The sequence below is a fragment of the Cricetulus griseus genome, chromosome 4 (assembly GCF_003668045.3).
Source record: "Cricetulus griseus strain 17A/GY chromosome 4, alternate assembly CriGri-PICRH-1.0, whole genome shotgun sequence".
NCBI lineage: Eukaryota > Metazoa > Chordata > Mammalia > Rodentia > Cricetidae > Cricetulus > Cricetulus griseus.
Window position 1 is genome coordinate 155,893,744 of NC_048597.1, and position 27,861 is coordinate 155,921,604.

At 41.5% G+C, this 27,861-nt stretch overlaps 1 protein-coding gene across 1 annotated transcript in view; it reads right to left on the reverse strand.

Moving 5' to 3' along the window:
* Cbl (Cbl proto-oncogene) overlaps nt 1-26,921 on the reverse strand; it is a 65,236-nt gene extending 38,315 nt beyond the window's left edge. The window contains exons 1-2 of the mRNA XM_027411912.2: nt 26,548-26,921; nt 5,503-5,750 (exon numbers count right to left, since the gene is read on the reverse strand). Of these exons, the coding sequence (XP_027267713.1) occupies nt 5,503-5,750; nt 26,548-26,736 (437 nt within the window). The 5' untranslated portion in view covers nt 26,737-26,921. The remainder of the gene's footprint in view (nt 1-5,502; nt 5,751-26,547) is intronic.
* Nucleotides 26,922-27,861: the final 940 nt, after the last annotated feature.

Genomic DNA, 27,861 nt, shown 5'->3' on the forward strand with positions numbered 1-27,861 from the left:
TCAAAGAAGATACACAGGTACATGAAGACTATTCACTAGGGAAATGTATTTGAAAACCTCCAGATACTGCTTTACACTCTGCAGAATGGCTACAAGTACCAAGTGCTGGTAAGAAGTTAGGATCTTATTCTAATGTTAGAGAGTGTAGATTTTGTAAACAGTCTGGAACTTCCTCAAAAAGTTAAAAAGTAATTGCTTTACAACTCAGCAATTCCCCTCCTAATATGTAAAAAAGAAAAGTAAAAACAGCCATGCAAAAATCTGTACACAAATGTTTACATCAATATTACTTATAGTAACTAAAAAGTGGACATTTGTGGCACACACCTTTAATCCCAGCACTCAGGAGGCAGAGGCAGAGGAAGAAGCAGAAGAATCTCTGTGAGTTCGAGGCCAGCCTGGTCTACAAGAGTGAGTTCCAGGACAGCCTCCAAAGCCACAGAGAAACCCTGTCTCGAAAAAAACCAAGATTGTTATTAAGGGGCTGGAGAGATGGCTCAGAGGTTAAAAGCACTGACTGCTCTTCCAGAGGTCCTGAGTTCAATTCCCAGCAACCACATGGTGACTCACAACCATCCTTAATGAGATCTGGTGCCCTCTTCTGGTGTGCAGATATACATGGAAGCAGAATGTTGTATACATATAATAAATAAATAAAATCTAAAAAAAAGAAAAAAGAAAAACCAAAAAAGTGTAAGTTCAAATAAGATGTTTCAAACACGGAGAAAATCAACTATCAAAAAGAATGACATAGCTGGGAAGTAGTGAAGAATGCCTTTAATACCAGCACTCGGGAAGCAGGTAGATCTTTGTGAGATCAAGGTCAGCCTGGTCTACAAAGGACAGCCGGGGTTGTTAAACAGAGAAACGGTGTCTCTAAAACAAACAAAAAAGAATGATATAGTGAGTATAGTAGTTCACACCTATAGTCCCAGCACTCAACAGGCGGATACTTGAGCATTCAAGGCCAATCTAGGCTACATGTTGTAATCTGGGACAGCTTAGGCTACAATGAGAGCCTGTCTCAGCTAGCTTCCCTTCCCTCCTAAGAAGAAATGTATGGATACATACTATAAATATGGACAAATTGTAAAACCATGCTAAATTAAAGAAAACAGACACTAAGTAAAGGCCATACATATTATATGGCACTACTTATATGAAATGCATCAGGCATATTGTTCTGATCAGGCAAATCTACAGATACAAAAAGTAAATACAAAAATAGAAAGCCTGACAAAGTGGTTGCTAATGGCTATCGGCAATGAAAATATTCCAAATTTAAGCTGTGGTGACAGTTGTATGACTTCGTAAAATACAACAAAATAGAAACATATACTCTAAAAGAGTGTGTCCTGGTTCGCTTTCAACTGTTGGGAAAATAAAAAAGAAAATGAAAAGAAAAAAGCAGGCATGACGGCAACCATCTTTGATACGAGCACTGAAGAGGCAGACACAGGACCATGTGGAGTATTTTGTTTATTGCACCTTCCAGCTTATAGTCAACCCTTGGATCTCGACCTTTTGACAAGCCTCTATCTACAAAAATATTTACATTACGATTCATAACAGTAGCAAAACTACAGTTATGAAGTAGCAACAAAATGGCTGGAGGTCACCACAACATGAAGAACTGTAATAAAGGGCTGCAGCATTAGTAAGATCGAAAACAACAGGAACTCAAGGCAGGAACTGCAGAGGAGACCATGGCAGAGTACAGCTTTAATGGCTTGCTCAGCTTGCTTTTTGTTTGTTTGTTTTTCAAGACAGGGTTTCTCTGTGTAGCCCTTGCTGTCCTGGAATTTGACCTACATATAGACCAGGCTGTCCTCGAACTCACAGAGATTCACCTGCCTCTGCCTCCTGAGTGCTGAAACTAAAGGCATGCACCTAAACAACCAGCTTCAGGTTGCTTTTTTTTTTTACAATTCAGGACCATTTACCAAGGGTGGGACTGACCATAGGAGGCTAGGCCTTCCTTCATCAACCATTAATCAAGAAAATGCTCCAGAGACTTGCCTATTGCCAGCCAATCTGATAGAGACATTTTCTCAACTGAGGTTTCTTCATTCCAGATGACTTTAGCTTGTGTCACATTGATTAAAAAACTAACCAACACAGAGCTCTGTAGTATATGAATCATTTTTCTTTTTTAAATGTCTGGGGCTAGAGAGATAGCTTAGTCAGTTAAGATCACTGGCAGTTTTTCCAGAGGACATGTGTCCAATTCCCAGCACACACATGATGGCTTTCAACTATAGCTCTAGTTCCAGAGGGAGGGTCCAACCTCCTCTTCTGTGGGCACTGTGTGCCTATGGTGCAAAACATCATACAAATAAAAAATAAAAACAATCCCCAAAAAAGCCTGTAAGCAACCAAAACATAAGCCAGAAACCCATTCTTCATATTTAGGAAGCAAAATTGACAGAAAAAGGAGTTGATAGAAACAGTAAAGTTCAAAATAGAGGCAAAGTTACTTACTTATAAAATAGTCTAATTTTGGTAAGAACAAATTACGTATTTTGTTATATAGTATATACTTACATTTAGTCATTGCAAATACATATGAAAGCTCTTATTTTACCAGGTCAAATTACATGCTTCATATGGTGCTATGTATTAACGATACACAACCTGCTATAATATCTGTGTTTATTATGTAATAAAAACCCTGATTAAGACAATAAAAGCTGGGGCTGAGGTTGCAGCTCCTAGGTAGCGTGCTTCCCCCAGCATGCACAAGGTTCTTGGCTAGATCCCCAGCACCACATAAACTTGGCATGGTGGTGCATGCCTGTAATCCCAGAAAGCAATAAGTGGAGACAGAAGGATCAGAGAATTTCAAGGTCATTCTCTAGTATGTGGTGAGTTTAAGGCCTGCCTGGGATACATGAGACCCTTCAAAGAATAGAACTACAACAACCCACAACCAAAGCATTATTATTTCATTTTCTGGATGAGGAAACAGAGATCACATAGCTTAAAAAAAAAAAAAAAAAAAAAAAGGCTAAGAAAAGATTGAAAACCTGCAAGTTGGCTTCAGAGTTTATCTACTTAGTGTAGCATAATGGCCTTCAGGCATAAACCTTCAGTCATTAAAAGAAGCACACCAAATGCTGTTTAGTATCTGCTAAGAAGACTGGAAGATACAGTTTCCATTTCACTATAAAAATGTTCTTAGGGCTGACAAGACTCCATGCTTGTTGCCTAGCCTGATAACCTGAGTTTGATCCCTGGAACCCACGTGGTGGAAGGAGAGAGCCTTCTCCCCCCCCCCCCCCAAGTGGTTGCATGTGCACCTTCACATACAAATAAAATGTACTCAAGTGGGTACAGTAGCATGGTACTGAAGGAACCAGCTTCCCTTACGGCAGCCATAACGGTCCAACATGTGCTTCTATGACCTTGACCTAGTCACTAGAAAGTCAGATGCCTGTCTCGTGACAAGGAACCAATCAGAAGTTAGCTGGTGGCGCTATGTTTTACGACCCTGGGTGTGCTTTACGGACTAGCGCACAGCAATGACGTAGAGAGCATAGCAACCACCCTGGGAGGGCCTATGAGCCATAACAACCAGTTGACCAATCAACACAGGGCAAGCCCTCCAAGCCTGGAGGCACACCAATCATGAGCCTGTGCGTACCCCTAGACACTCCCCTTACGCTGCCCTATAAGATCTTTGGGGAGACCTTAGGAGCCGTCTTTTCTAGCTGTCCGCCATGGCGGGTGGGTGAAAGACCCGAGCTAACATGGGGTTAGCTCGTTAAATTACAATAAAGCCTCGTGCAGTTTGCAGCAAGCTCTCGAATCCGCCTGGTGATTGGGGTGACTGCGAACGTGGCCTGGGACCCTGAATACTTGAGTTTTCGGGGGTCTAACAGTACTATTTTCAGTTTCTAGGGGAAGGGGAACAGAAGGACTGCTTGAGCCCCAGAGTTTGGAGCAGCCTGAACAATATAGTAAGAGCCCACCTCAGAGATAATACCAACTCCAAAATATATATATGAAAAAAATATTTTAATGCTCTTTTAAAAAAGTAACTGTTCTAGATAACTGATTATCTGTAAGAGACAGTCTAGAATCAAAACCAATCCTTACAATCTCTCTCCAACCTGGACTTCCATTCATTCAACTCCAGTAATTCTAGCCAAACCAGACTTCCCACATTCCTGAAACATACACTCTGTAGGCTCTTGCTACTTACTGTGTTAAAGGCTGACTTCTCTACCTAGAAACAACCTTCCTAATGCTGCAACAGCTTGAATACAGTCCCTCATGTTGTGGTGACCCCTCCAACCATAAAATTATCGCATTGCTACTTCATAACTGTAATTTTACTATGAGTCATAAAGTAAATATCTGACACATAGGGTATCTGATATATGATCACCGTGAGGGAGTCATTTGACCCCACAGATTGAGAACCATTGACCTAGACTATTCTCCTACTCATCCTTCAGAATCTAGTTCAACTCAACATTTCCTGTGTCACCTCTAATGCCATCCAATAGGCAAAACTGCATTCTCACAGCAATCTGTACATAGCTCTACTAAATCCTTGATACATTACATATTTCAATATCTCTCTTCTCACCTCCTAAAATTAGAGAGAACCTGGCTTATAATAACTGGCAAATACATTTTAAAGCTTTGCTCCTTAATGACTTAAGTTGGTTTTTAAAGCAAACTGCAATATTTCAATCCCTAGTATGTCAAAAACAAACAAAAAACAATATATTTTTATGAGTGTGCACATTATATGCGTGTGTGTGTGTGTGTGTGTGTGTGTGTGTGTGTGTGTGTCTCTGGGTGTGTGTGTCTGGGTGTGTGTGTCAGAGTCTGTCTCTGAACTTGGAGCTCACCATCTTTAAACTGGACTGGCTGTGAGTTCCTGGGTTCTCTCTACCCACCCCCCTCCCTTCCAGCACCTAAAGATTTTTACTCACTGAGCCATCACCCTTTCCCTGAACATTTCATTTTGCTTGGGCGGTGGTGGTGCACACCTTAAATCCCAGCACCAGGGAGGTAGAAGCAGGCGGATCTCTGCCTGGTCTATAGATTGAGTTCCAGGACAGCCAGGGCTACACAGAGAAACCCTGTCTCAAAAGATTAAATACATAAAATTAAAATGAAAAACAAAAACCAATTTCAAGCACTATCTTCTTTGTCCTTATCTGACTTGTGATTTATCAATCTGCTGCAGCTTCTGCTAACCTCAGCTTAACCTCAACCCTCTTTCAAACTCTCATCTACACACAAATGCCTGCTATCTCTAGGGATCCAAAGGCTCTACTGCCTGCAACCTTTTTCATGAGTATAAATCACTCTTTCTTTCATAGATAAATCTATCTGACCCAATAATGGTCAAATGCTTACCATTTATATCAAATGTGAGCTTTCTATTTCCATTAAAATAAAATTCAAAGTAACTCAACTATTTCTAACATTACCATCTGACAGTCACAGACCTGAATTAATATTTGTGCAGTATTTCTCCATTACCTAGGCTGAGAATTCTCCTCATACATTCTTTCTTTTCCCTCCTTGAAGAGGCTTATAGTCTGCTTAGTTTTCTTCATCAAATTCTCCATGAACACTCTAAAATATTCATTTTCTCCAAGTGTCTCCATCTTCCCCTCATATCTTGACAAGACAGTGCGGAGATGCTGGTAGGTGTCAGGTAGCAGGTCTAAGATATAAGGTGGGCTGTTCTTGAGCGCCAGCTTCGGGTTTTGACACAACCGCACCACCTGCAACAAAGGGGAAAAAAGGGGCTATTACTCAGAAGACCTTAAAGGACAACTTTCCTTTTTAAGTTATGAGCTATGAAATATGTACTATTTGCATAAATATGAAAGACACATGAGGATAATAAGAAATTATGCCATAGGCAACCACTCTGTACTAGTGACCCTCCTACACAGATGGGTGGTTTTCTGAAGTTACATGTATGTTCATGCATGTATTGTATTGGGACATGTGCATGTGAGTTCGAGTACCCACAGAATCCAAAAGAAAGTCAGATCCCCTGGAACTAGAGTAACAAACAGTTATGAGCCATCATGCTGGAACCAAACTTAGGTCTTCTGCAAAAGCAGTATGCCATCTTATCCATTTGAGGCATCTGTCCAGCCTCAAGCCATCTCTTCAAACTATGTGAGAGGATTTGGGGGCTATAGTTCAGTGGCTATAGTTCAGAGCGCCTGCCTACCACGTACATACTGTGGGTTCAACCCAGAACCTGAGGCAACAGAAGACTCTCTGAAAGACTAATAGTATAGACAACACAAGCAGGGATGGAATCTCCCATCAATACCTGAAAATATGAAAGACGAAATAAAATACAGCAGTCAGGGCATGGTGGCATATACTTTAGTCCCAGCACTAGGGAGGCAGAGGCAGGTAAATCTCTGTGAGTTCAAGGCCAGACTGGTTTATATGGAGTGTTCCACACCAGACAAGGCTACATAGTGACTGTCTCAAAAAGAAAAAAGAAAAAAGAAAAAAGAAAAAGAAAAGAAAAAAGAAAAGAGAGAGAGAAAGAAAGAAAGAAAGGAAGGAAGGAAGGAAGAAAGAAAGAAAGAAAGAAAGAAAGAAAGAAAGAAAGAAAGAAAGAAAGAAAGAAAGGAAGAAAGAAAGGAAGAAAGGAAGAAAGAAGCTCCAGCACTTGGGAGGCAGAGGCAGGTGGATCTCTGTGAGTTTGAGGCAGGCCTGATCTACAGAGTGAGTTCCATGACAGCCAAGGCTACCAGAGAAACCCTGTCTTGAAAAACCAACCAACCAAACAAACAAACATAAAATATAAAAGCAAGAGCTGGGCATGGTGTGGCACTCCTTTAATCTCAGTACTTAGAGGCAAGTACTTAAAGGCAAGCAAATTTCTGTGAGTTTAAGGGAAAAAAAGGAAATTCCCAGGGATTCAGGGGCAGATAGAAAGTACATGGCCATCCTGGAAGACTTATCTCTGCTCTGGTCCATAGGTTTGAGCTTTAATAGCCACTAAGGAACAGAGCATAAAGGCCTTATGCCCAGCAATGCTGGAAAGTGAACTGAGATGCCCATTTCTTCCTAAGAAAACAAAAATGCTCTGGTTTCTCTTTACATTACATATACCTATCACCTTTTATCTAGTAAGATTTGCTGGTAATTCTTTTCCCCATCTTTTACTTTCAAATTTCCTGAGTTCCTGTGTTTTAAATAAGTCTCTTTTTAAATGTGATCTGTTTGTTGGGGGGGGGGTGTTGATTTGTATCATTTTATTTTTATGTATATGGGTGTTTTGCCTGCATGTATATCTGTGGACGATATGTATGTCTGGTGCCCGTATAGAGCCCAAAAGAGGTTGTCAGGTCCACTGGAACTGAAATTACAGCCAATATTCCAGTACTGGGTCTGGACCAGGTCTCTATAATAGCTGAGCCATCTCTGCAGCGCCTGCTTTGGCTTGTTTTGAGGTCTCATGTAGGCTGTCCTTACCTTCATATCTCAAGTGCCAGGATTACATGAGCATGCCACCACACCAACTCTTAAATCTAGACTAAGAATCCAATATAACAATATAGCAAAATTTATTTCTAAATCATCCATAACCTATTGCTTTTTTAAAAAATATTTATTTATTTATTTATTATGTAACAGGATGTTGCCTGCACACATGCCTGCACTGCGAGCCAGAAGAGGGCCCTGAAATGAATTATAGATGGTTGTGAGCCACCGTGTGGTTGCTGGGAATTAAACTCAGGACCTCTGGAAGAGCAGCCAGTGTTCTTAACCTCTGAGCCTTCTCTCTAGTGCCCTCCCCCATCATCTATTTCTTACAAAAATTGGTAATTAGTATTTATTCCTATTGCCTAATTTGTGCTATTTACACTAATTATTCCTGTGTCTGGACAAGACACTACTAGACAAAAAGTCCAGAAACAGACCACACATACACAGATACTGTGTTTGTGTCAAGGAAGTGGTATTTCTCAAAAAAAATTGTTAGAATATCTGAGTAGCCATAGTGAGATAAAAAAAAGAACTAAACCATCATCATAGTCTATGCATACATTCTCTGTGGAAAGCAAGTCTAGAGAGCTTTATATTACACGAAAACTGCAATACTTCATAAACAGCACCATGAAAATGACAAACCATAAAGGAAAACGCTATTTAAATTCTACTATTTAAAAACTGGGGAGAAGCAAAGAACAAGAAGAAAGAAATAACTTCTGTTTAACAAGATATCATAAAAAAAAAAGCCAGAACATGGTAGTACATGTCTACAATTCCCAGCACTTAGGACATTGGTGTAGAAGACTCATGAACTCAAGGCAGCCTGGGCTCCATAGGAAAACCCTATCTAAAAAATAAAAAATAAAAGCAAAAGAACAACAGTCAAACAGTAACAAAAAGAAAAAAAATCCAGAAATCAAAGAGATGGGGACTTCAGATATGCACAAAGCAGTCTGGACCGTAAGGGATGATAATGTCCCATAATGTCTCCAAATGTGGTTGTCCAGAAAACATAATGAGGATGATGAATCAATCACCCGGCAAGATCTATATACCTTGTCAACCTACATCACTGTTACCAGTAAAAGACAAAATAACACCAGCAAAACAAACTACAATCAGTACAGAGAACTAACTACAGGATGTCAAAACTATAAAGTGCAAAAAGAAAATTTTAAATAGTAAATAACTGGATTAACTGGGTGTAGTGGATCAGAGTTCAAGGCCAGTCTGGGATATATGAGACTCAGTCTCAAGAAATAAAAAGAAAGGGGGGAAGGGAGAACAAGGGATAAAGAGAGAAGGAAGGGAAGAAAAGAAAGCCCTAGGCAAAGGCATAGTTTAACATTACAAGCAGATGGGGCTGGAGAGATAGCAGTTAAAGGTATTGACTGCTCTTCCAGAGGACCCGAGTTCATATCCCAGCACCCACACACAACTCAACATTGTAACTCCAAGTTCTGACACTCTCACACAAACCTACCTACAGGCAAAACACCAATGCATATAATATAAAGATTAAATAAATTAAAAAAACAAAAGATTACTGGAAGAGTACTTGCAGATAGACCTTCTTGTATCCCCCAAAGCATATTATAAACTCTTTAGTGATGTCTAAATTATTCATTCAATAAATGTATCTTAGCTAACTTTCCTTCCTATTTGAATTATGCTGTTTTCAACTCTTCATGAAGAATATCATGGTGAGACACATGTTTAGGCATGTTTCTTTAAAATAGATCCCAGCTGCTAGGTGTGATGGCACACATCTGTAATACTCTCAATATAATGTCAATAGTCAAGAGGTAAGAGCAAGTAGATCCATGCCAGCAACTATGTATTTTATTCTAGGCAGATCATTTCTGGTATGCTCTTGGAAAATAGCCCTATGTAAGGCTAGCAAATAAAGATAAGCTACAGCATCAAAAATACTTGATGTATAAATATTTTAACATTACATTAGGAAGCTACTCATTCTATGAAGTACTAAGAAAGGAACAACTTAACCAACAAGAAAGGCTCCATTCAGAAGGCCATTATATTCTAAGCTGGACAGTTAAAACTTTATATTAATAAAACAAATGGTTCCCAATTTGCATCACATTTCAAACCTCTTCGTAATTTGATGCCACAGCTCAGAATATACTTTATAATAATACTTCATGGTAGCCAGATGCATATGGTGCATCTTGGGTAGAGGGAAGACTGACACTAAGCAACTAGGAACTTAACATATGCCATAAATATGTATTTTTTTATGTGCCAATTAGAGAAAAAGACTCAGCAAAGACCACAAAAGCCTTGTGATTGAAGACTTTGTGTATTAAGACAGTCTCATTCCAGGCTGGCCTCTATTACAGGTATGTGACACAACTCTCTGCTTGCTTTCTTATGTAGTGCTGGTAATAGAACCTGGATCTTCATACACACTAGACAAGCACTACTAACTGAGCCACTCTCCAGCCCAGGTTTTTATTTTTAAAGAAAGTTGAACATGTTTACATTGAGAACAAAGAGACAAAAAGAGAATGATAATAAATTCTGGTAAAACAATAGGAAATGAAACTTGAAATGCAGGTCAGAAGGACCATACCATCTAAACTAGAAGAAAGGGGGCCAGAATGGGTTTAGACAGCAGCAAATACATAGATATGGAGGCAGTTAAATGAAGCCTGATGACGTCAGTTTTTCTCAGCATACATGTCAACTGTCAACTGCTGGGAAATGAAGTGAAAAGACAAGGTCCCTGAATCTGACAGAGGTTATCAGGCAAAAAAGAAGGAAAAAAAAAAAAAAAGGAACATCAACAAAGGAAGTATCAGTCTCTGCAGAGAAAGTAAGGTAATAAAAAGTGCTGCGTGACTGCTTTGAAACAACAGACAGGTTTCTATGAGGTGGTATTTACACTAAGTGCTGAGATTACAGAAAAGAGTCCCATCTGTAGAAACAGCGGAAGAGGAGCCAACAAGTCCTAAGGTGCCACTGAGTTGAGATTTACCTGAGGACTATGAAGAATACAAAGGTCAGTTAGACTAAAGTGCAGCCACCAAGGCACCAAATGTGACTAAGAGATTTAAGAGCCAGTCAGAAAACTGCTTAGGAAATACGACAAAATCAAATTTAAGTTTTCAATTAACATTTAAAAAAACTAAATCATATTTAAATCATAAGACTGTACCAATCAAATATCAAAATGTTCAGCTTCAGTCATTTACCTTGAAAAAAATTTAACCTCTGAGCCTCAATACTCTTACCTATACAGAGATAAAACCTATCTCATAAAATGTGGGTGAAAGGGCCTCAGAACTGCCAATGAAGTAGTCATCCAATGTATATAGTTCCCCTCCCATTTCCATACAGCTTTACCAGCAGAATTGAGAGAAAGAAATAATGGTGGCTGGGGCTAGAGAGGTAGTTCAGAGGTTAAGAGCACTGACTGCTCTTCCAGAGGTGCTGAGTTCAATTCCCAGCAACCACATGGTGGCTCACAACCATCTGTAATGAGACCTGGTACCCTCTTCAGGCCAGCAGGTATACATGTAGGCAGAACACTGTATACATAAATAAGTAAATCTTAGAAAGAAAGAAAGAAAGAAAGAAAGAAAGAAAGAAAGAAAGAAAGAAGGGAGGGAGGGAGGGAGGGAGGGAGGAGGGAGGGAGGGAGGGAGGGAGGGAGGGAGGGAGGAAGGAAGGAAGGAAGGAAGCTATGGCATGAACCTGCAGTTCCAGTGACTCAGGAAGCAAGTCAGGTGAGGTGGTACACACCCTGAAAAGCAAGAGGATCAGGAGTTCAAGGCCAGCTTAGGCTATACAACTAGATCCTGTCTCAAAACAAAATAAAACCACACGCACGCACACACGCACGCACGCACGCACGCACACGAACTCACATGCCCTTACTTCTCTGCTGATGAGCAGTGAACTGCTGCTGCATTCCAAGTTAAGTAACATACCAAAACCTGTCTTTTAGTCTCTACTTGACTTGGGGCACATTTCTGAGTTTGTATGTACTCAAGAGTTTAACAGTTTGTGCATCAAAATAAAAATACAGGAGAGAGGCAGAATGGTAGACCTCACATTACCTTTTGCTGACTCCCAGAAGCCAGTAATATTCCTACCACCCTGGGCCATGCCAGTTTCCTTCCCAGTCCTACAGTAGTCAGAAACCAAGAAAGAGGTAAAATGCAGTAGGTAAAACAAGAATAGAAAAATCAATCCCCCACAATAGCTTTTACCTCTTCAAAGCCAAAAGCCAAAAAAATATGGAAGGTGGCTAATGGCTTTAATTCCGTGAGTTCGAGGTCAGCCTGATATATACAGCAAGTTCCAGGACAGTCAAGTCTACACAGAGAAACCTTGTCTTGAAAAACCAAAGCCAGTTCCATATAATGTACTTCTCACAAATGGTATTTGTAGTTTTTTTGTTTGTTTTTAAGGTTTTTTGTTGTTTTGTTTTGGTTTGGTTTGGTTTTGGTTTTTTGAGACAGGTTTCTCTGTACTGTTTTGGAACCTGTCCTGGAACTCCCTCTGTAGACCAGGCTGGCCTCTACCTCACAGAGATCAGACTGCCTTTGCCTCCCAAGTGCTGGAATTAAAGGCATAAGCCACCAATGCCGGTCCTGTAGTTTTTAAAATGTGACCTTATAATCCCAGTACCTGGGAGGCAGAGGCAGGCAGACCTCTGGAGTTTGAGGCTAGGCTGGTCTACAGAGAGAATTCCAGGGCAGCTGGGCTACACAGAGAAACTCCACCTCAAAACAAAACAAAACAAAACCAAAAACAAAGGCTTAGAGATTAAATGTCTGCTTTTTCCAAAAGATTTTTGAAATGAATCACTGTACCAGCAGAGTAAACAGCATTTCACTGAACTCCAAGTCCTCAACTATGGAACATTAGCACTGACCATAAAGAAAATACAGAAGTAGGTGTACTCTTAATATATTCTCTAAGGAAAGAAAATGGCTTAAGCATTTGTAGCCTTTTAAAAGGCATTCCTAAGGGCCTTCTATGAATAATTCAAGGAAGAGTTAACACACATCAAAAGCCATTATGATTTACAGAATTTTACACTGGCAGCCAGTTAACCTCCCAGGCACAAATGCATACTGCTGAGCTTTAAAATCAAGCCCAGCATGGTGGCCTTTAATCCCAACACTCAGGAGGCAGAGACAGGAGGATCTATGAATTTGAGGCCAGCCTACTCTACATATCGAGTTCCTGGACAGTAACAACTACATAGAGATCCTATCTCAAGATAGATAGATAGATAGATAGATAGATAGATAGATAGATAGATAGATAATTCATCAAAAAATTTCAGAAATAAAAAGAATTTTGTTTTTTCCAAAAGCATTGGGTGTTGGTGGCACACTCCTGTAAACCAGAACATGAGAGGGTGAGGCAGGAGAATTTTGATAAGTTTGGGACCAGCTTGGGTTACACAGTGAGTACCAAGTAAGTGCAAGACCCTGTCTTAAAATAAAAAAAAAACTAAAGGATAAAAAATTTTCTTAGTTATTTTATATATCCTTCAAAGGGGCTGCTATTATTGCTAGCTATCTATTTACAGAACCCCTCAGAACAATGTCATAAAGACACGTGCTTAGCTCTGGAAAACCAACAGTGTCCTTGTACAGCTGCCACATGTTCCATTCATAATAGTTTCTCACTGGCTTGACTTCTCCCTTTGCTTCTGCCAAGGCTCACTGGTCAATAGACACAAAGAAAAACAAAAAACAACAAAAAAAAAAAAAACCAAGATTGGAAACTGCTAAGTTCACAATGAAGAGAAATAAAACCATGTTTAAAAACTGCTACATTTGGGGCGCAGCAATATGGCTCAACTGGGAAAGAAACTTGCCTCCAGGCCTGACAATCTTGGTTTATTTTTAGAACCCATATGGAGGAAGAAGAGAAGCTGTCACCTGACCTCCACATGTCTATCATAGCATGTACACACACACACACACACACACACACACACACACACACACACAGAGTTTTAAAAAAATCACTGAATTTTTATGAAGTGGAAATCACAGAGCTCAGTGCCTAGGCCTACTTCTGTTCTAAATACAGAATTTTTCAACCAAGTCAGAAATTTGCATCTCCAAGTAGGCAGAAAAGGTACAAAAGTGTATACTCAATAAATAAACTGAAAATATTATGTGTTATGACACTTAGCTTTTTAAGATTTTACTTATTTATTATGTGTACAACATTCTGCTTCCATGTATATCTGCACACCAGAAGAGGGCACCAGATCTCATAACGGATGTTGTGAGCTACTATGTGGTTGCTGAGAATTGAACTCAGGACCTCTAGAAGAGCAGTGAGTGCTTTTAACCTCTGAGCCATCTCTCCAGCCCCGACACTTAATTTTTAAATAAATGCTTTTTTCTCCATAGAGTTCACCTGTCCTTAGCAGCATTTTTAATGTATGCATGATGTATGTGCATGCACATGTCAAGTCAGGACCACCTCAGGTGTCATCATTCTTTGAGACAGGGTCTCTCACTCATTAGCACCCTGGGTCTCAACAAGTAAGCAGAGCTGGCTGGCACTCCTGTCCTCCAGCCCAGTCAACACTGGCATTACAAGTGTGACATTGCCCAGCTTCTGACATGGTGCCAGGACTCAGATTCTGGTTCTATACTTTCGAGCAAAGCATTTCTGAACCCATCTCCTCATCTCCCAATAACACATTCTTCATTTTACATGTTGTTCTTTACAAGGAATAATGATTGCAGGCCAGAGAGACGCCTCAGCAGATAAAATTGCTAGCCACACACTCATGACAACCTGAGTTCTATCCCTGGAACCGACATGAAAAGCCAGGTCCATTGCTACACATCTGTAATCCCAGTATTCAAGCAAGATGGAAGTGAAGAACTGCCCAAGGCTCCAGAGACAGCTGGTCTGGAGTTCAAGCGCAGCAGAAATGAGAGAGAATATCTCAACAGGGAAGAAACCCAAACCCAACTCCCAAAAGCTGTCCTGACTTCCATTGCATGAACAAACACAACACACACCACCCACCCACCCACCCACCCCCCCCACACACACACACACGCACGCGCACACACACACACACACACCCAAAACCCCTCAACATACACAGACACACAAACACACATCCCCCTCCGCCCCTGCCCCCCCAGACAGGGTTTCTCTCTGTAGCTTTGGATGGAGCCTATCCTGGCACTCACTCTGGAGACCAGGCTGGCCTCGAACTCAGAGATCCACCTGTCTCTGCCTCTGCCTCCCGAGTGCTAGGATTAAAGGCGTGTGCCACCAATGCCTGGCCCATAAACACACTTTTTAAAGAAACAAATTACTACAAAAACAAACGTTTCTCAAGTGGAGCTATACATAAAGCAGAATGTAAAACTTGACTACAATTTTGAAACAACCAATATTGCTCACAAGCACAGGAAACACAGTAGGAAAGGTCAGATACCCAGGGGTCTGGGTCTACTCTGGTGGCTTTAGACATTAACCACATACACATGAGTATGGGCAATTACTCATTTTTCTAAACTTTAATTTTGTCTGTAAATGTAAGAATCAGGTCAATTTCTTTCTAAAGTGTCTTAAAATATCAGTGTTAGCCAGGCTGGGTTGCACACACTTGACCTGTAATCCCAGCACTTGAAGTAAAGGAAGGAAGATGGAGATTTCAAGGCCATCTCAGCCACAAAAGACTGTCTCAAAAATAAATAAATAAATAAATAAATAAATAAATAAATAAATAAATAAATGAAAAAATAAAAAAAGGGCTAGGGAGAAGTTTCAGTGATGAAGAGTACTTACTATTGTAGAGGACAGGAGTTCAATTCCCAGCATCCATGTCAGGTGTCAGGTGGCTCACAACTACCTGTAACTTCAGGGGAACCCTACACACCTGTACTCACGTAATTAAAAATAAATATTTTGACCAAAATAAATAAATGGATGAATAAATAAATAAAGCCCACAGAAACTTCAGATGATAGAAACTCCAAGGTTGGCGTGATGGAGCACAACCTGTGATCCTAGCACTAGGGAGGTAAGTGTGTTTGGACCTGTCTCAAAAACCCAACTCCACCATCTCAGAACCCAAAGACATCTAATGGTTTTGTTAAGTGTAATTATACAAGGAAGCTTTTAAACAGAAACAAGTGATAACTGTTTTCCACAAACAAATACTTAGCATAGAAACCTATTGTCACTAATAATTTAGTGCAAAAGGAAAAAGCCTCTTTCTTCTATTTTCCAATATTGATTTATCAAAACTCCATTCAGGTTCTTGAATTATATTATTCTTATCAAGTGCTACCCAACAGCATGTCACAAATACAATGCCACTTAAAACTCATTACCAGGGCTGGAGAGATGGCTTAGAGGTTAAGAGCACCGGCTGCTCTTCCAGAGGTCCTGAGTTCAATTCCCAGCAACCACATGGTGGCTCACAACCATCCGTTATGAGATCTGGAGCCCTCTTCTGGTGTGCAGATATACATGGAAGCAGAATGTTGTATACATAATAAATAAATAAAATCTTAAAAAAAAAATTACCAATCTCATTACTTTCATTTATCATACCAGTTGAAGTAAAAATACATTAAATACAAAATGACACGTTCTGACAACCATACTTTATGGTTAAGCTTTTATACATACTCTATTTTTAAAGAGAAAAACATAACTATCCAGAATTAATCGGTGTAACTTCAAACCAAATGGTAACATTAATGAGAGATTAATTAACATTAGAAAAACTTGTGGCCAGGTGTTGGTGGCGCATGCCTTTAATCCCAGCACTCGGGAGGCAAAGGCAGGCGGATCTCTGTGAGTGAGTTCGAGGTCAGCCTGGTCTCCAGAGCGAGTGCCAGGATAGGCTCCAAAGCTACACAGAGAAACCCTATCTCGGAAAAAAAAAAACCAAAAACCAAAAAATAAACAAAAAAAACTTGTGGATGCCATCACACTACAACTTCAGATTAAGGCATTACAGAAGTTCCTGCTTGAGCAAAAGTCCCTCCCTTTTCCCAATCCCTTTGTCTCTTCAAGGATTAAGCAGTAGTCTGGGCAAGATCTCTAACCAAGTCCCAGAACCCTTTCTACACTTACAATGTATCACAGATTGTGGGCTTTGGTTTTGGAGGGGTTTTGTTTGTTTTAGTTTGTTTTTCAAGACAGGGTTTCTCTTGTGAAGCTTTGAAGCCTGTCCTGGAACATGCTTTGTGGCCTTGAACTCACAGAGATCCACTTGCCTCTGCCTCCCAGATTAAAGGAATGTGCTGGGATTAAAGGAATGTGCTACTACCTCCCGGCCAAATATTTGAAAGAAAAAAAAAAAAATACTCACCCTCTCCCCCCACACCAATGTAGCTTTAGATGTCATGGAACTTGTTCTGTAGACCAGGCTGGCCTTGAACTCACAAAGATCTGCCTGCCTCTGCCTGGTGCACCAAAAAAAAACTCCTTAAAAAAAATCTCACTGAAGCTGGGCGTTGGTGGCGCACGCCTTTAATCCCAGCACTCGGGAGGTAGAGGCAGGCAGATCTCTGTGAGTTCCAGGATAGGCTCTCCAAAGCTACACAGAGAAACCCTGTCTCAAAAAACAAAACAAAACAAACAAAAACAAACAAAAACTCTCACTGTTTCAACTAGGCACTAGTGGCTCACACTTTTAATTCCAACACTTGGGAGGCAGAGGCAAGCAAATCTTTGTAAGTTTGAGGCCAGTCTGCCTACAAAGGGAATTCTAAGACAGGCAGGCAGAACTACACAAAGAAACCCTGTTGAGAAAAAAATTTTAAAAATTAAAAAACTCACTATCTAAAAAAAGGTGTATTTTAAAAATGTATTACTTTCATAATTTAAGATACACAGCCATTTCTTTAACAGAAAAGTCAAGCTTTTCTAAATAAAAGCAATTGTGGTATACTGCCTTACTCTATCACTATCTCCTGGAGGATAGTCAGGAATGCAGAGTCCTAGGCCCCACCCCAGCCCTACCAGTTTCTTACATTTAACAAGCCCTCCCCCTCCAGGTGATCTGAACTCATGTTCAACTTTGAGGATCACTAGTTCACCAGTCCAAGAGCCACTTAGAAAAAAGGGAAGGAGTTGGAAAAACAGCTCAGTTGGTAAAGTACCTTGCAAGCATGAAGACCTGAATTCAACCCCAAAATCACATTAACAGCATCAAACAACAAAAACGGGTGTGGTGTCACTTAGGTGCATGCAATCCCAGCAATGAGGAGGGAGAAACAGGCAAATCCCCAGGGCTAGCTGGGATTGTGTAATGTAGCTAGCCTAGCCTAATAGCCAGTTCCAGAATGAAAAGGTGGAAGGTGTCTTAAGGAATGACATGCATGCAAGGACATGGGCCATGCGCGCGCGCGCGCACGCAGGCACGCACGCAGGCACGCAGGCACACACACACACACACACACACACACAGCAACTTGTAAAATATTCTTAATTACATTAAGACATTAAACACAGTATTTTGAGATTTCTTGACTTATAAAGAGATGTGAAATTATAAACTGCTACAAGATATAAAGAATGACTAATTACTGATCCTTGGTTATGTTGGTCTGGAATAAATGTTTAGCCAGACAGGATTTAAACTGTTTTCTCAAGGCCTCTGAGTGTCACCTCCAGTACCAGAAGAGGGGGAGAAAAGTAAAAGAACCCAATGTTAAAAACTTAACAATCCACTAGTCATTAATGCAGTAAATGACTCAAAGATAATGCTCTCCATCAAATTTCTTAGAGCCACTCAGGAAATAGGATATGGGGTGGAGGAACAGACTAGATACTTCTGGATTGGGTATTCATTTGGAGTTTGAGAGTAAATGTGGACTTCCACATTGTCCTATATGTTTTATAATTCTTTTTCTTTCTTGCAACAAAGTGCTACAAATCAATCCAGCTATTCAAAACAGATCTAAAGAAGGAAGTGGTCTTGAGAACCGTACCTGGATGCCTATGACTCTAACACTTGAGAGGCTAAAAAGGAGGACCTCAAAAAAAGAGGTCAGCCTGAGCTACACAGTAAGGTCCTATCTACAATACAAAACAAAAAAACTACAGAAATTTGATTTGGACCCCATCCTATCTAATGAAGTACCCAATAATTCACCTTGTTTAAAGTCACCTTCTATGGTAGATCTAAGTTGGAAGAAAGGTAGCAAGCAAGCAGTCAGTAAGTTAAGGTACTCTGGAATCAGACTCAACTAAGCACTTCTTACCCACTATTCATTCCAAAAGATACAGAGAAAAAAAGATCAAGTCATTACTGAGTCCCTGTGTCATCAGTGCTGTCATGTTCTGTCCTCACCCCACCACTCCAGTCCCTGGTGGACCCCAGGACCTTTTGCACAGCTAACAAGCACTCTGCCACTGAGTTACAGAGCTAGCCCATCATTGTTGATTTCTGATGGCTATGGCTATGTCTAAGTAGTGGCACCATTTCTCTCACCAGTGCCTGGATCTCCAGGGACATGTACTACCAATGTCATTATTAGAACCCTTTCCCCCTTCTGGAAACTATTGTAGGAAGGTACATTGTGGGGGGACAGCACAAGGCTGCTTTCCAGTGCTCGTAGCTGACTACTCCCACCTATTTCCTTCCAGCACAAAATGTGCTAAACACAAAAACACTTACAATGGCTTGCTTGTTACAATCCCCCTCATTAAAAAAAAAAAAAAAAAAAAAAAAAAAAAAAACTAATGTATATCGGAATTGACAACTTCTTTGGATACTGAGATTAAAATTTTGGCTGTTTTCAAACTAAAACTTAATCCACTTTTTATTTAATGCTCTAGGTTAATCATTAAGGCAATAATTTTTCACAGTATTATATATGTTTGAATGCAACATGAACATGAATTCTACTACGGGGAAAAACTCAGAAACCAATTTGATCATTTATCAGTTTTATTATGTGTATACTACCAGCTAACACCATAACAAATTTTCCTATAGTAAGAGCAATCAAAAAATTTAGCCTTGATTTAATCCTACTTTAAAATATTTTTTATTGCTGGGCAGTAGTGGCCCTTGCCTTTAGTCCCAGGACTTGGGAGGAAGAGGCAGCCAGATCTCTGAGTTCCAAGTTCAAGGCCAACCTGGTCCACAGAGCAAATTCCAGGATAGACAGGGCTACACAGAGAAACCTTGACTCAAAAAACCAAATAAATAAATATTTTATTTTATGTGTACAAACATTTTGTCTGCATGTTCACCAATGTACTGTGTCCATGCCTGGTGCTGTGGTGGCCAGAAGAGGACATCAGATCCCTTGGAACTAGAGTTCAAGATGGCTATGAGCTGCCATTGTGTAATGGGAATCCAACCCCTGTCCTGTCCAACTAAGCCATCTCTCTAGGCCCTTCATCATATTTTTAACCTTTCAACCTTGAACACTAGCCACACAAAATAGTTAACTGCTTCAAATTTCACACATTTGGAGTTAATTAAGAATTTTATATCCTCTGGGAGAGTCCAAAAATACACAAAAGAACAGACTTTTCCAGGCACAGTAGCAAATACCCCAAAATCCCAGCACTTTGATGGCAAAAAATGCAAGATCAGAAGGTTCAAGGTCAATCTGAGCTACAGCAGACTCTCTTATAAAACCAAAAATATCACTGGTTGTTGGTGGCACACACCTTTAGTCCCAGCACTGGGGAGGCAGAGGCAGGGGGATCTCTGTGAGTTCGAGGCCAGCCTGGTCTACCGAGCGAGTGCCAGGATAGGCTCCAAAGCAACAGAGAAACTCTGTCTCGAAAAACAAAACAAAAAAAACCAAAAATACCAAAAATAAAAAATAAAGTTATATGCCAAACATGGTGGTGCTCCCAGAATTCCGGAGGTGGAGGCAGAGGCAGCCAGATTTCTGAGTTTGAGGCCACCCTGGCAAGAAAGCAAGTTCCAGGACAGACAGAGGTACACAGAGAAACCTTGTCTCTAAAAAACAAAACAAATAAAAAAGTAAAAGTAAAAATGGTAAGAGTGCTGGGTGGGGTTGTACTATGATCTTAATACCTGGAGAGGGGCAGGAGGTAGTTTGGTGAAAAAGATCACTCTGATTTCAGTGCTAGCCTGGGAAGCATTGAATCCTTGTCTCATCTCCTCCCCCTACTCTGGGAGTGATAAATGCCAACTTAGACAACATTCATTAAAATGGGAAAATAATGTGTACACTCATGCATGTTCACCACACAAAGTAACCAATACATATAATTTGAAGAACCACTAAATCAGAAGCCAGGCATGGTAGCACTTGTCTGCAAACCTAGGACTTGGGAGGCTAAGGTAAAAGGATTGAAAGTTCAAGGCCACCAGGCAGTGGTGGTTCCCCCCCTTATAGTCCCAGCACTCAGGAGGCAGAGACCAGCCTGGTCTACAAGAGCCAGTTCTAGGACAGCCTCCAAAGCCAAAGAGAAACCCTGTCTTTTTTTTTTTTTTGGGGGGGGGGGTGGAGTTCAAGGCCAGCCTCAACTACAGTGAGTTCCACACCAGGCAAAATAATAGAATGAGCTTGTCCTGAAGAGGAGTAGCCAACAATTATTTCACTGAATGGTACTAGTTAAACATCACCTTAATACCAATTGAGAGAATTATGGCATCACACCAAACAAATGAGGGTAAGAATCACCACTGAGAACCTACGCAGGTCACATTCTCTAAATTCAATCATGATTCTCTTAGAAATGCATCTTTAAGCTATTACTGCTATTTGAACATCAGAGTGTACTTATACAAATATGGATGATATAGTCACGATGCTCACTCTTGATTACATTAAGAGCTGCTGTAAATGACATCTATAAGGCTGCTTCCAGCTTAACATTGCATACTATATTCATATTTCATACTTATAACATTTCAGTGTTGACTCTTCACTAGAAGGAACACATACACTAAAATGAAAAAGTATAATCTAGTAAACTTTATACATAAACCACTAACAGTCATTTGTATTATGTACTGTAGTAACTGCATGAGCCATAATTCTATGTGACTGCCTCACAGAGGGGTTTATACCAGCACCATCAAATATTACAGCAGTGTGTTGTCCTATGAAGTCCAGTAAGTGCTCCATTATTATCTTGTGAGACCAGCATCATCTATGTGGTTTGTGACTAACAAATATCCATTTTAGAACTATTGTGAATGGCTTCTGTAACTGAGACTTTGTTGTACACCTGAGAAGGAAGTACACAGAATAACTTATGAAGCCTTAGGAAGTAGGTTAATCCTGGATTCCAAGTTAGAAAATTACTTAACCTCTGACCCTAACTACTTTCACCTATAAAACAAGGATGATACCAATAAAGAGCTACAACAAGAAATAAATTTATTGTGGCTAAATTAAATTCTTCCACAACAAAACAAAAACAGTAAGCTAATTAACTTCCACCCCCACACCTTTTCCTTCCAGCTAATTCCTTTGGGGCATTAATAAGCAATTTAATTTAGTGAACACCTATATACTACCTACTATTGTATAGGATCCCTAAATGAACAGTGTAACAGACAAAGTAGCTTACATAGCTTACAGTTGCTTTCCTTATGGAGTTTACAAACTTTAGAGGTTATTTATCAAGGTGCCCTATGGCTATACTCCAACAGTCACGAGGCTGACCTAGGAGGATCACACCAAGTTGGAGGCCAATCTGGAGTACAAACAAAAAAAAACCCATGGTGGGGTTCAAGAGAAGAAACAACAAGAAAAGGCCAGGTGTGGTGGTATGTCTTTAATCCCAGCACTTGGCAAACAGAGACAGGCAGATCTATGTGAGTCCAGGTCATAGTGAGAGCCTGTCTAAAAAGGGAGAAAAAAAAAGGGGGGGGGGGTTGGATACAAGCATCAGAGGTTAAGATAAACCCAGAACAAATATGGCTTGTGTTTAAACCTAAGAGATCCCAGATCACTTTGGACCTACTTCAGTAGTCACTTATCATTACAAATCACACATCTCCTAGAGTGTGTGAACTTAACACCTAGCATGTGCCTGGAACACAGCATACAAATCAAATGTAAGAAGGAAGACTTTATGGGAGGAGGAAAGTGGGAAAGAGCCAGAAGACCAATGAAACCTATGAGCTTAAAATCCAACTAAAGACATTTTACTTCCAAAGCATACTAATTTACCCAATGTTCTTTTGGGGAGCAGGTACAGCCAAGAAAAGATAACCTAAAAGAAGAAAATAATCACATTTTTTTCATTTATTTATTTAGTGTGCACACATGTGCCTGAATGTGTGCCATGTTTAGAGGCAGAACTTGGTTCTCTCCTTCCACTTCGTGGGTCCTGGGGCTCAAACTAAGGTCATCAGACTAACTTGGCTGTAAGTATCTTTACCTGCTAAGCCATCTCACTGCCCCAAAATAACCCATTTTTGAAAATACTTCTTTTAAACTCAAAAACTGAAAGCTTATGTGGTGATGCCTGCCTGTAATCCAGGAGGATTGCCTAGACTACAGTGATCCTACCAACTCTACCGATTCAGAGGGAGAAAATTATGGCCTGCAAGACTATATATCCCCCAGAATATCTGAAAGCTAAGAATAATTTTTACAGTTTTAAAACGTTAAATGGGATTAAGCATGTAACCAGAAAGACCAAAACATTTACTATTCTTCCCTTTACCAGAAGTAGTTGCCAACCCCTGCTGTCCTTTACCCCTGCTGTAATTTAGGTCTCACTAAATTAAGTATCTTGGCGATTTAAAATTTACATCCAATATTGAGGGAAGGAAAGAGACCAGCAGTATCCGGGGCTAACTCAGTAAACTGACTAGTAGCAGGCTGGAATAACACACATTTAACTTTTATAAGAACAAAACAGCTGGGCGTTTTGTTCTTTAATCCCAGCACTCGGGAGGCAGAGGCAGGCAGATCTCTGTGAGTTCGAGGCCAGCCTGGTCTCCAGGGCAGTACCAGAATAGGCTCCAAAGCTACACAGAGAAACTCTGTCTCAAAAAAAAAAAAAAAAAAAAAAAAAAAAAAAAAAAAAGTATGAAATGACTCAGGACTTAACTCCATAATTTCACATTATCAGAAAGATGCAGTGAGGAGCTGGAGACTGGCTCAATGGTTAAGAGCACTGCTGCTCTTGCAGAAGACTAAGGTTCAATTTCCCAAAACCTGTATGGAAGTTCACAACAGTCTGTTACTCCATTTCCAGGGGATCAGACTCCTTCTTCTGGCCCTCTCACAGGCACCAGACATATATGGGATAAATATACATGCATGCAGGGAAAACACTCATACATATAAGATAAAAAATAAAATGGTATAGTGACTCCATTTAAAGACTTCAAAAGGGGGGACAGCAAGATGGTAAAGATACATTGGGACCCATTTGATGAAAGGAGCAAACCAACTTCTACAAGTCGTTCTCTGACCTGGGCTATGGCATGCATAAAAACATCTAAACATATTCACACAAAACAAATAATGTATTTTTTTAATAATTTATTTCTTTTTAATTCTTGTACATTGGTGTCTTGCCTACACGTATGGCTGTGTGAGAGTGTCAGATCTTAGATTTATAGACAGTTTTTAGCTGCCATGTGGGTCCTGGGAATTGAACCAGGGTCCTCTGAAAGAGCAGTCAGTGCTCTTCACCGCTGAGCCATCTCTCCAGTCCCATAATGTATATTTTTAAAAGATCTTAAAAATGAAGTAAAAAGAAACTCCAAGGGCAAAGAGATGGTACAATCTAGCAAGTATTAGATAAGTACTAAGTAATATACCTAATACGGAGGTATTAAGAAAATCTGGAAGTCTGAAAGGTGGTACAAACCTGCAGGGTTAACGTGAGAAAGACCCAAGCTTTCACTTCAGCACAATTAGTAACATGTTATGGGGCACATTGCTGAAACCATCTTCAGAGACAATCAGTAAAGAATAAAACACCCTGCCTTCCTAGACTAAAATGGAAAAACTAGAAGTCCTTGAAACTATCAAAACCTAAATGCAGTTGCACTCAAAACTTTGAGACTGTAAGTAACTAAACATATCTAGAAAAACTCAGAATTCAATACTCTCAAGTGATGAAAACAAAGGACATAAAATAAAGGAGGGTTTACCTGGATTACCATGTAGAATCTGACTAGCTTTAATCTACCTTTCTTTAGCAGAAACACCATTTTTAAAAGTTCATTATTTTAAGGAAGTCACTTATTTTGATACAATGAACCTACTCCCACGTCCTATATGGGAAACTAACTAGAAATGAAACTATTTTTCTATACCTGGAGTTCCCAAAAGTTAAACTCCCAAAATGTAAACCTATAAACTTAGATTGTGAGGACATTCAGTATTTTTTAAGATGTCAACACACTTGACAGGCTGAGGCAGAAGGACTGCTGTGAGTTCCAGACTGGCCTGAGATTCATTCCCCAGCATCTCCAGACAGCCACAGTTATACTGGGGCTGGAGAGTTGATGCAGTGGCTAAGGGCACTTGTTCATGCAGAAGACACAAGTTCAATTTCCAAAAACCATATGGTGGCTCACAACTATCCAGTTCCAGGGGAGTTATGGCCTCAAGCGCACTGGATGCATGTGGTGCACAGCCATATACTCACAAAACATCCACACACAAAATAAAAAATTAAATTAAATAAAAAAGAAACAAACAAGATGTCAGCAATCTTTACAGTGGTTTTATAATTTCCAATAATAAAGTTAGTTCCACAACATCAAAATAATCACCACACAAGTACTTAAGTCATTAATTACAATTCCAGTTGGGGGGGGGGGGGCTCCCACAACTCAAATTACTTAAGGTAGGGAAAATCAGTCCTGGAAAAGTGGCTCTGAAACCACCGGTATGCACTGCAAGAGTGTTAATTCTCACACAGGACTTGTTAAGCATTTATATAGCAGTTACATTTGCCAAGTGCTTCATAATAATTTTATTAGCTGTTTCTAGTCCAAAACAACCCATGGAGAACTTTTACAGAAGAGGAACCTGGGCCCAGAGAGGAACCAAAGAAAACCAAGTTTACCCTGGAGGAAATAACACCATTTGCTTACATGTCAGATCCTCCTAATCACATTTATCTGCAATAGGGATTTTGAAAAATTAATAAATATGATAAGAATCAAAGAAACAGCACATTGAACTCGAACAAAAAGTTAAAGAGAGTGTGTGTACACTTTTAAGTATTTGGGCCAACTGCAAGACTACGTTATACAGACACAACTAAAAGGAAGTAAGATTCTCCCGAATGACAGGCTTAAAGAGCTAAACATCAAGTGTTAACCCCACCCTGCACCTGATTTTATTTAAAATGGCTATCCCAAAGAGGTTCATGAAACCAGCTCAAAGTCAGGTTCCGAAATAATGGGCAGACAGGCCCGTTACAAAAATCAAACACTACAGCCCAGCTAAAAACACTGAGTGCATGAGGAAGTTCTGTAAAGTCTGACTGCAATTTGGCACGCTCCAGTCAGTCAGTCCACCTTTCGAAAGATAATGGCTCTAACCAAAACTTGTGGTTTAACCAGTGCCTATCTCAGCCCCAGCAATGGATTACAGCCAACACTTCGCAAGACAACAAAAAACTTAAGCCACCCCTTAGCGGTGAAGGCAAGTTCCTTCCCTGCCCCCGTTTAAACCCACCTCCTTCTCTGATCTTCGTGTTACATCTTAATGAGGAAAAAACTACAACCTCACCCAGACCGCAGTTAGTCCTGCCGTCCCGTCGCCTGACCCCAGGTCCCTCACCCAGGGCGACTCCTCTCCCAAGCCCGCAGACCCAACACACAACCCTCAGGCCCACCTCCCAGGGCCCACTCGGCGACCCACATCCCCGAGCTCCGCACCCCCATCGCACTTCCGCCCGGGTGGCGCGGTGACCGGCCCTCCCCCAGCCCCCACCCCACCCCCCACCCATCTTTGTCTGGCTCCCCCACACCTCAACGTTTCCAACTGCCAACGGCAGTCCTCCCTCCCTCCTTCCCTCCCTCCCCTCCCTCCCCACCGCCCACGCCCACCCGGCGCGGCGCGCGCCCGCCCGCAGGCCGCTCACCTTGTCCATGAGCTTCCAGCACTTCTCCACCATCTTCTTGTCCACCGTGCCGGGAGGGTGCGGGCTGAGGTGGTGGTGGTGGTGGTGCGGCTGGAAGGCGTCCTTCATGAGCCCGATCAGGCCGCCCGCGCCCGAGCCCCCCGAGCCGCCGCCGCCAGCTCCCGAGCTCTTTTTCACGTTGCCGGCCATGGCCAGCGGAGGGTCGGGAGCCCGCTCGGCCGCGAGCGAGAGAAATGAGCGGGGCGAGAAGGAGGGGCCTCTCCTCCGGCAGCCACCGCCGGCGCTCGCAGCCGAGGGAGTGAGAGGGAGGCGCCCGCCCGGAGGCGCGCCCCTGTGCGGGCGCGGGCGCGAGCGCAGCCGGCGCAGCGCGGGGGCGCGTGCCCGAGACCCGCAAGCCGCGGACGCCGCAGCGACCCCCCAACTCGTGCGCGAGCTCACGAGCACCCGCGTGCCCCCGGCGGCTCCCGGAAAGCCTTGACCAAGTTTCCGCGCCCACTGCTCCCGCCCCGACCCTCAGGGACGGGGCGTGGCCACCCGGGGCGGGGCCCAGAGGAAACGCGGTGCCTGCGCCCTCTGCTGGGGAACCGAGGAAGGGGAGGAAAGAGGTGGGGTCCAAGGTAGAACCTGCGCACTAGGCAGAAAGCCTTGCCGTCCATGTTCTTTGTGGACTGGGCTAGGTGCCTCCGGGAGTGAGTCATTGTTATGATCAGATTAAGACAGGTAGGGATGGGAGGAGTCTTCTTGTTTGTTTGTTTGTTTGCTTGCTTGCTTGCTTGTTTTTCGAGACAGGGTTTCTCTGTGGCTTTGGAGGCTGTCCTGGCACTCGCTCTGTAGATCAGGCTGGCCTCGAACTCACAGACATGCACCTGCCTCTGCCTTCCCAGTGCTGGGATTAAAGGCGTGCGCCACCAACGCCCAGTTTGGAAGGAGTCCAAACGTCAAGTCTTTTACCCACTCCCAAAAAAATGTGGAGGTTGAGTTTAGAGTTATGTGTTCATCATCTTGAGGGAAAATGAAGAAAGCAAAAGTTCTTTCTCCACTCCCTAGTGTGTTTTGTTTGTTTTGTTTTGTTTTGTTTTGTGTGGTGCTTGGAATAGAACCTATCACCTAACACATCCTAGACAAGCATTCCACCCACCTTGAGTTATATCCCTACTCCACCATCACGGTGTAGCCCTGGCTGCCCTGGAATTTGTTTTGTAGACCAGAGCAACCTCGAACTCACTGAGATTCACAGGTCTCTACCTCCTGAGTGCTGGGATTAAAAGTCTCCTTGGCATTTATAACCCGCAGCGAATGGGAATTAGGATGCTG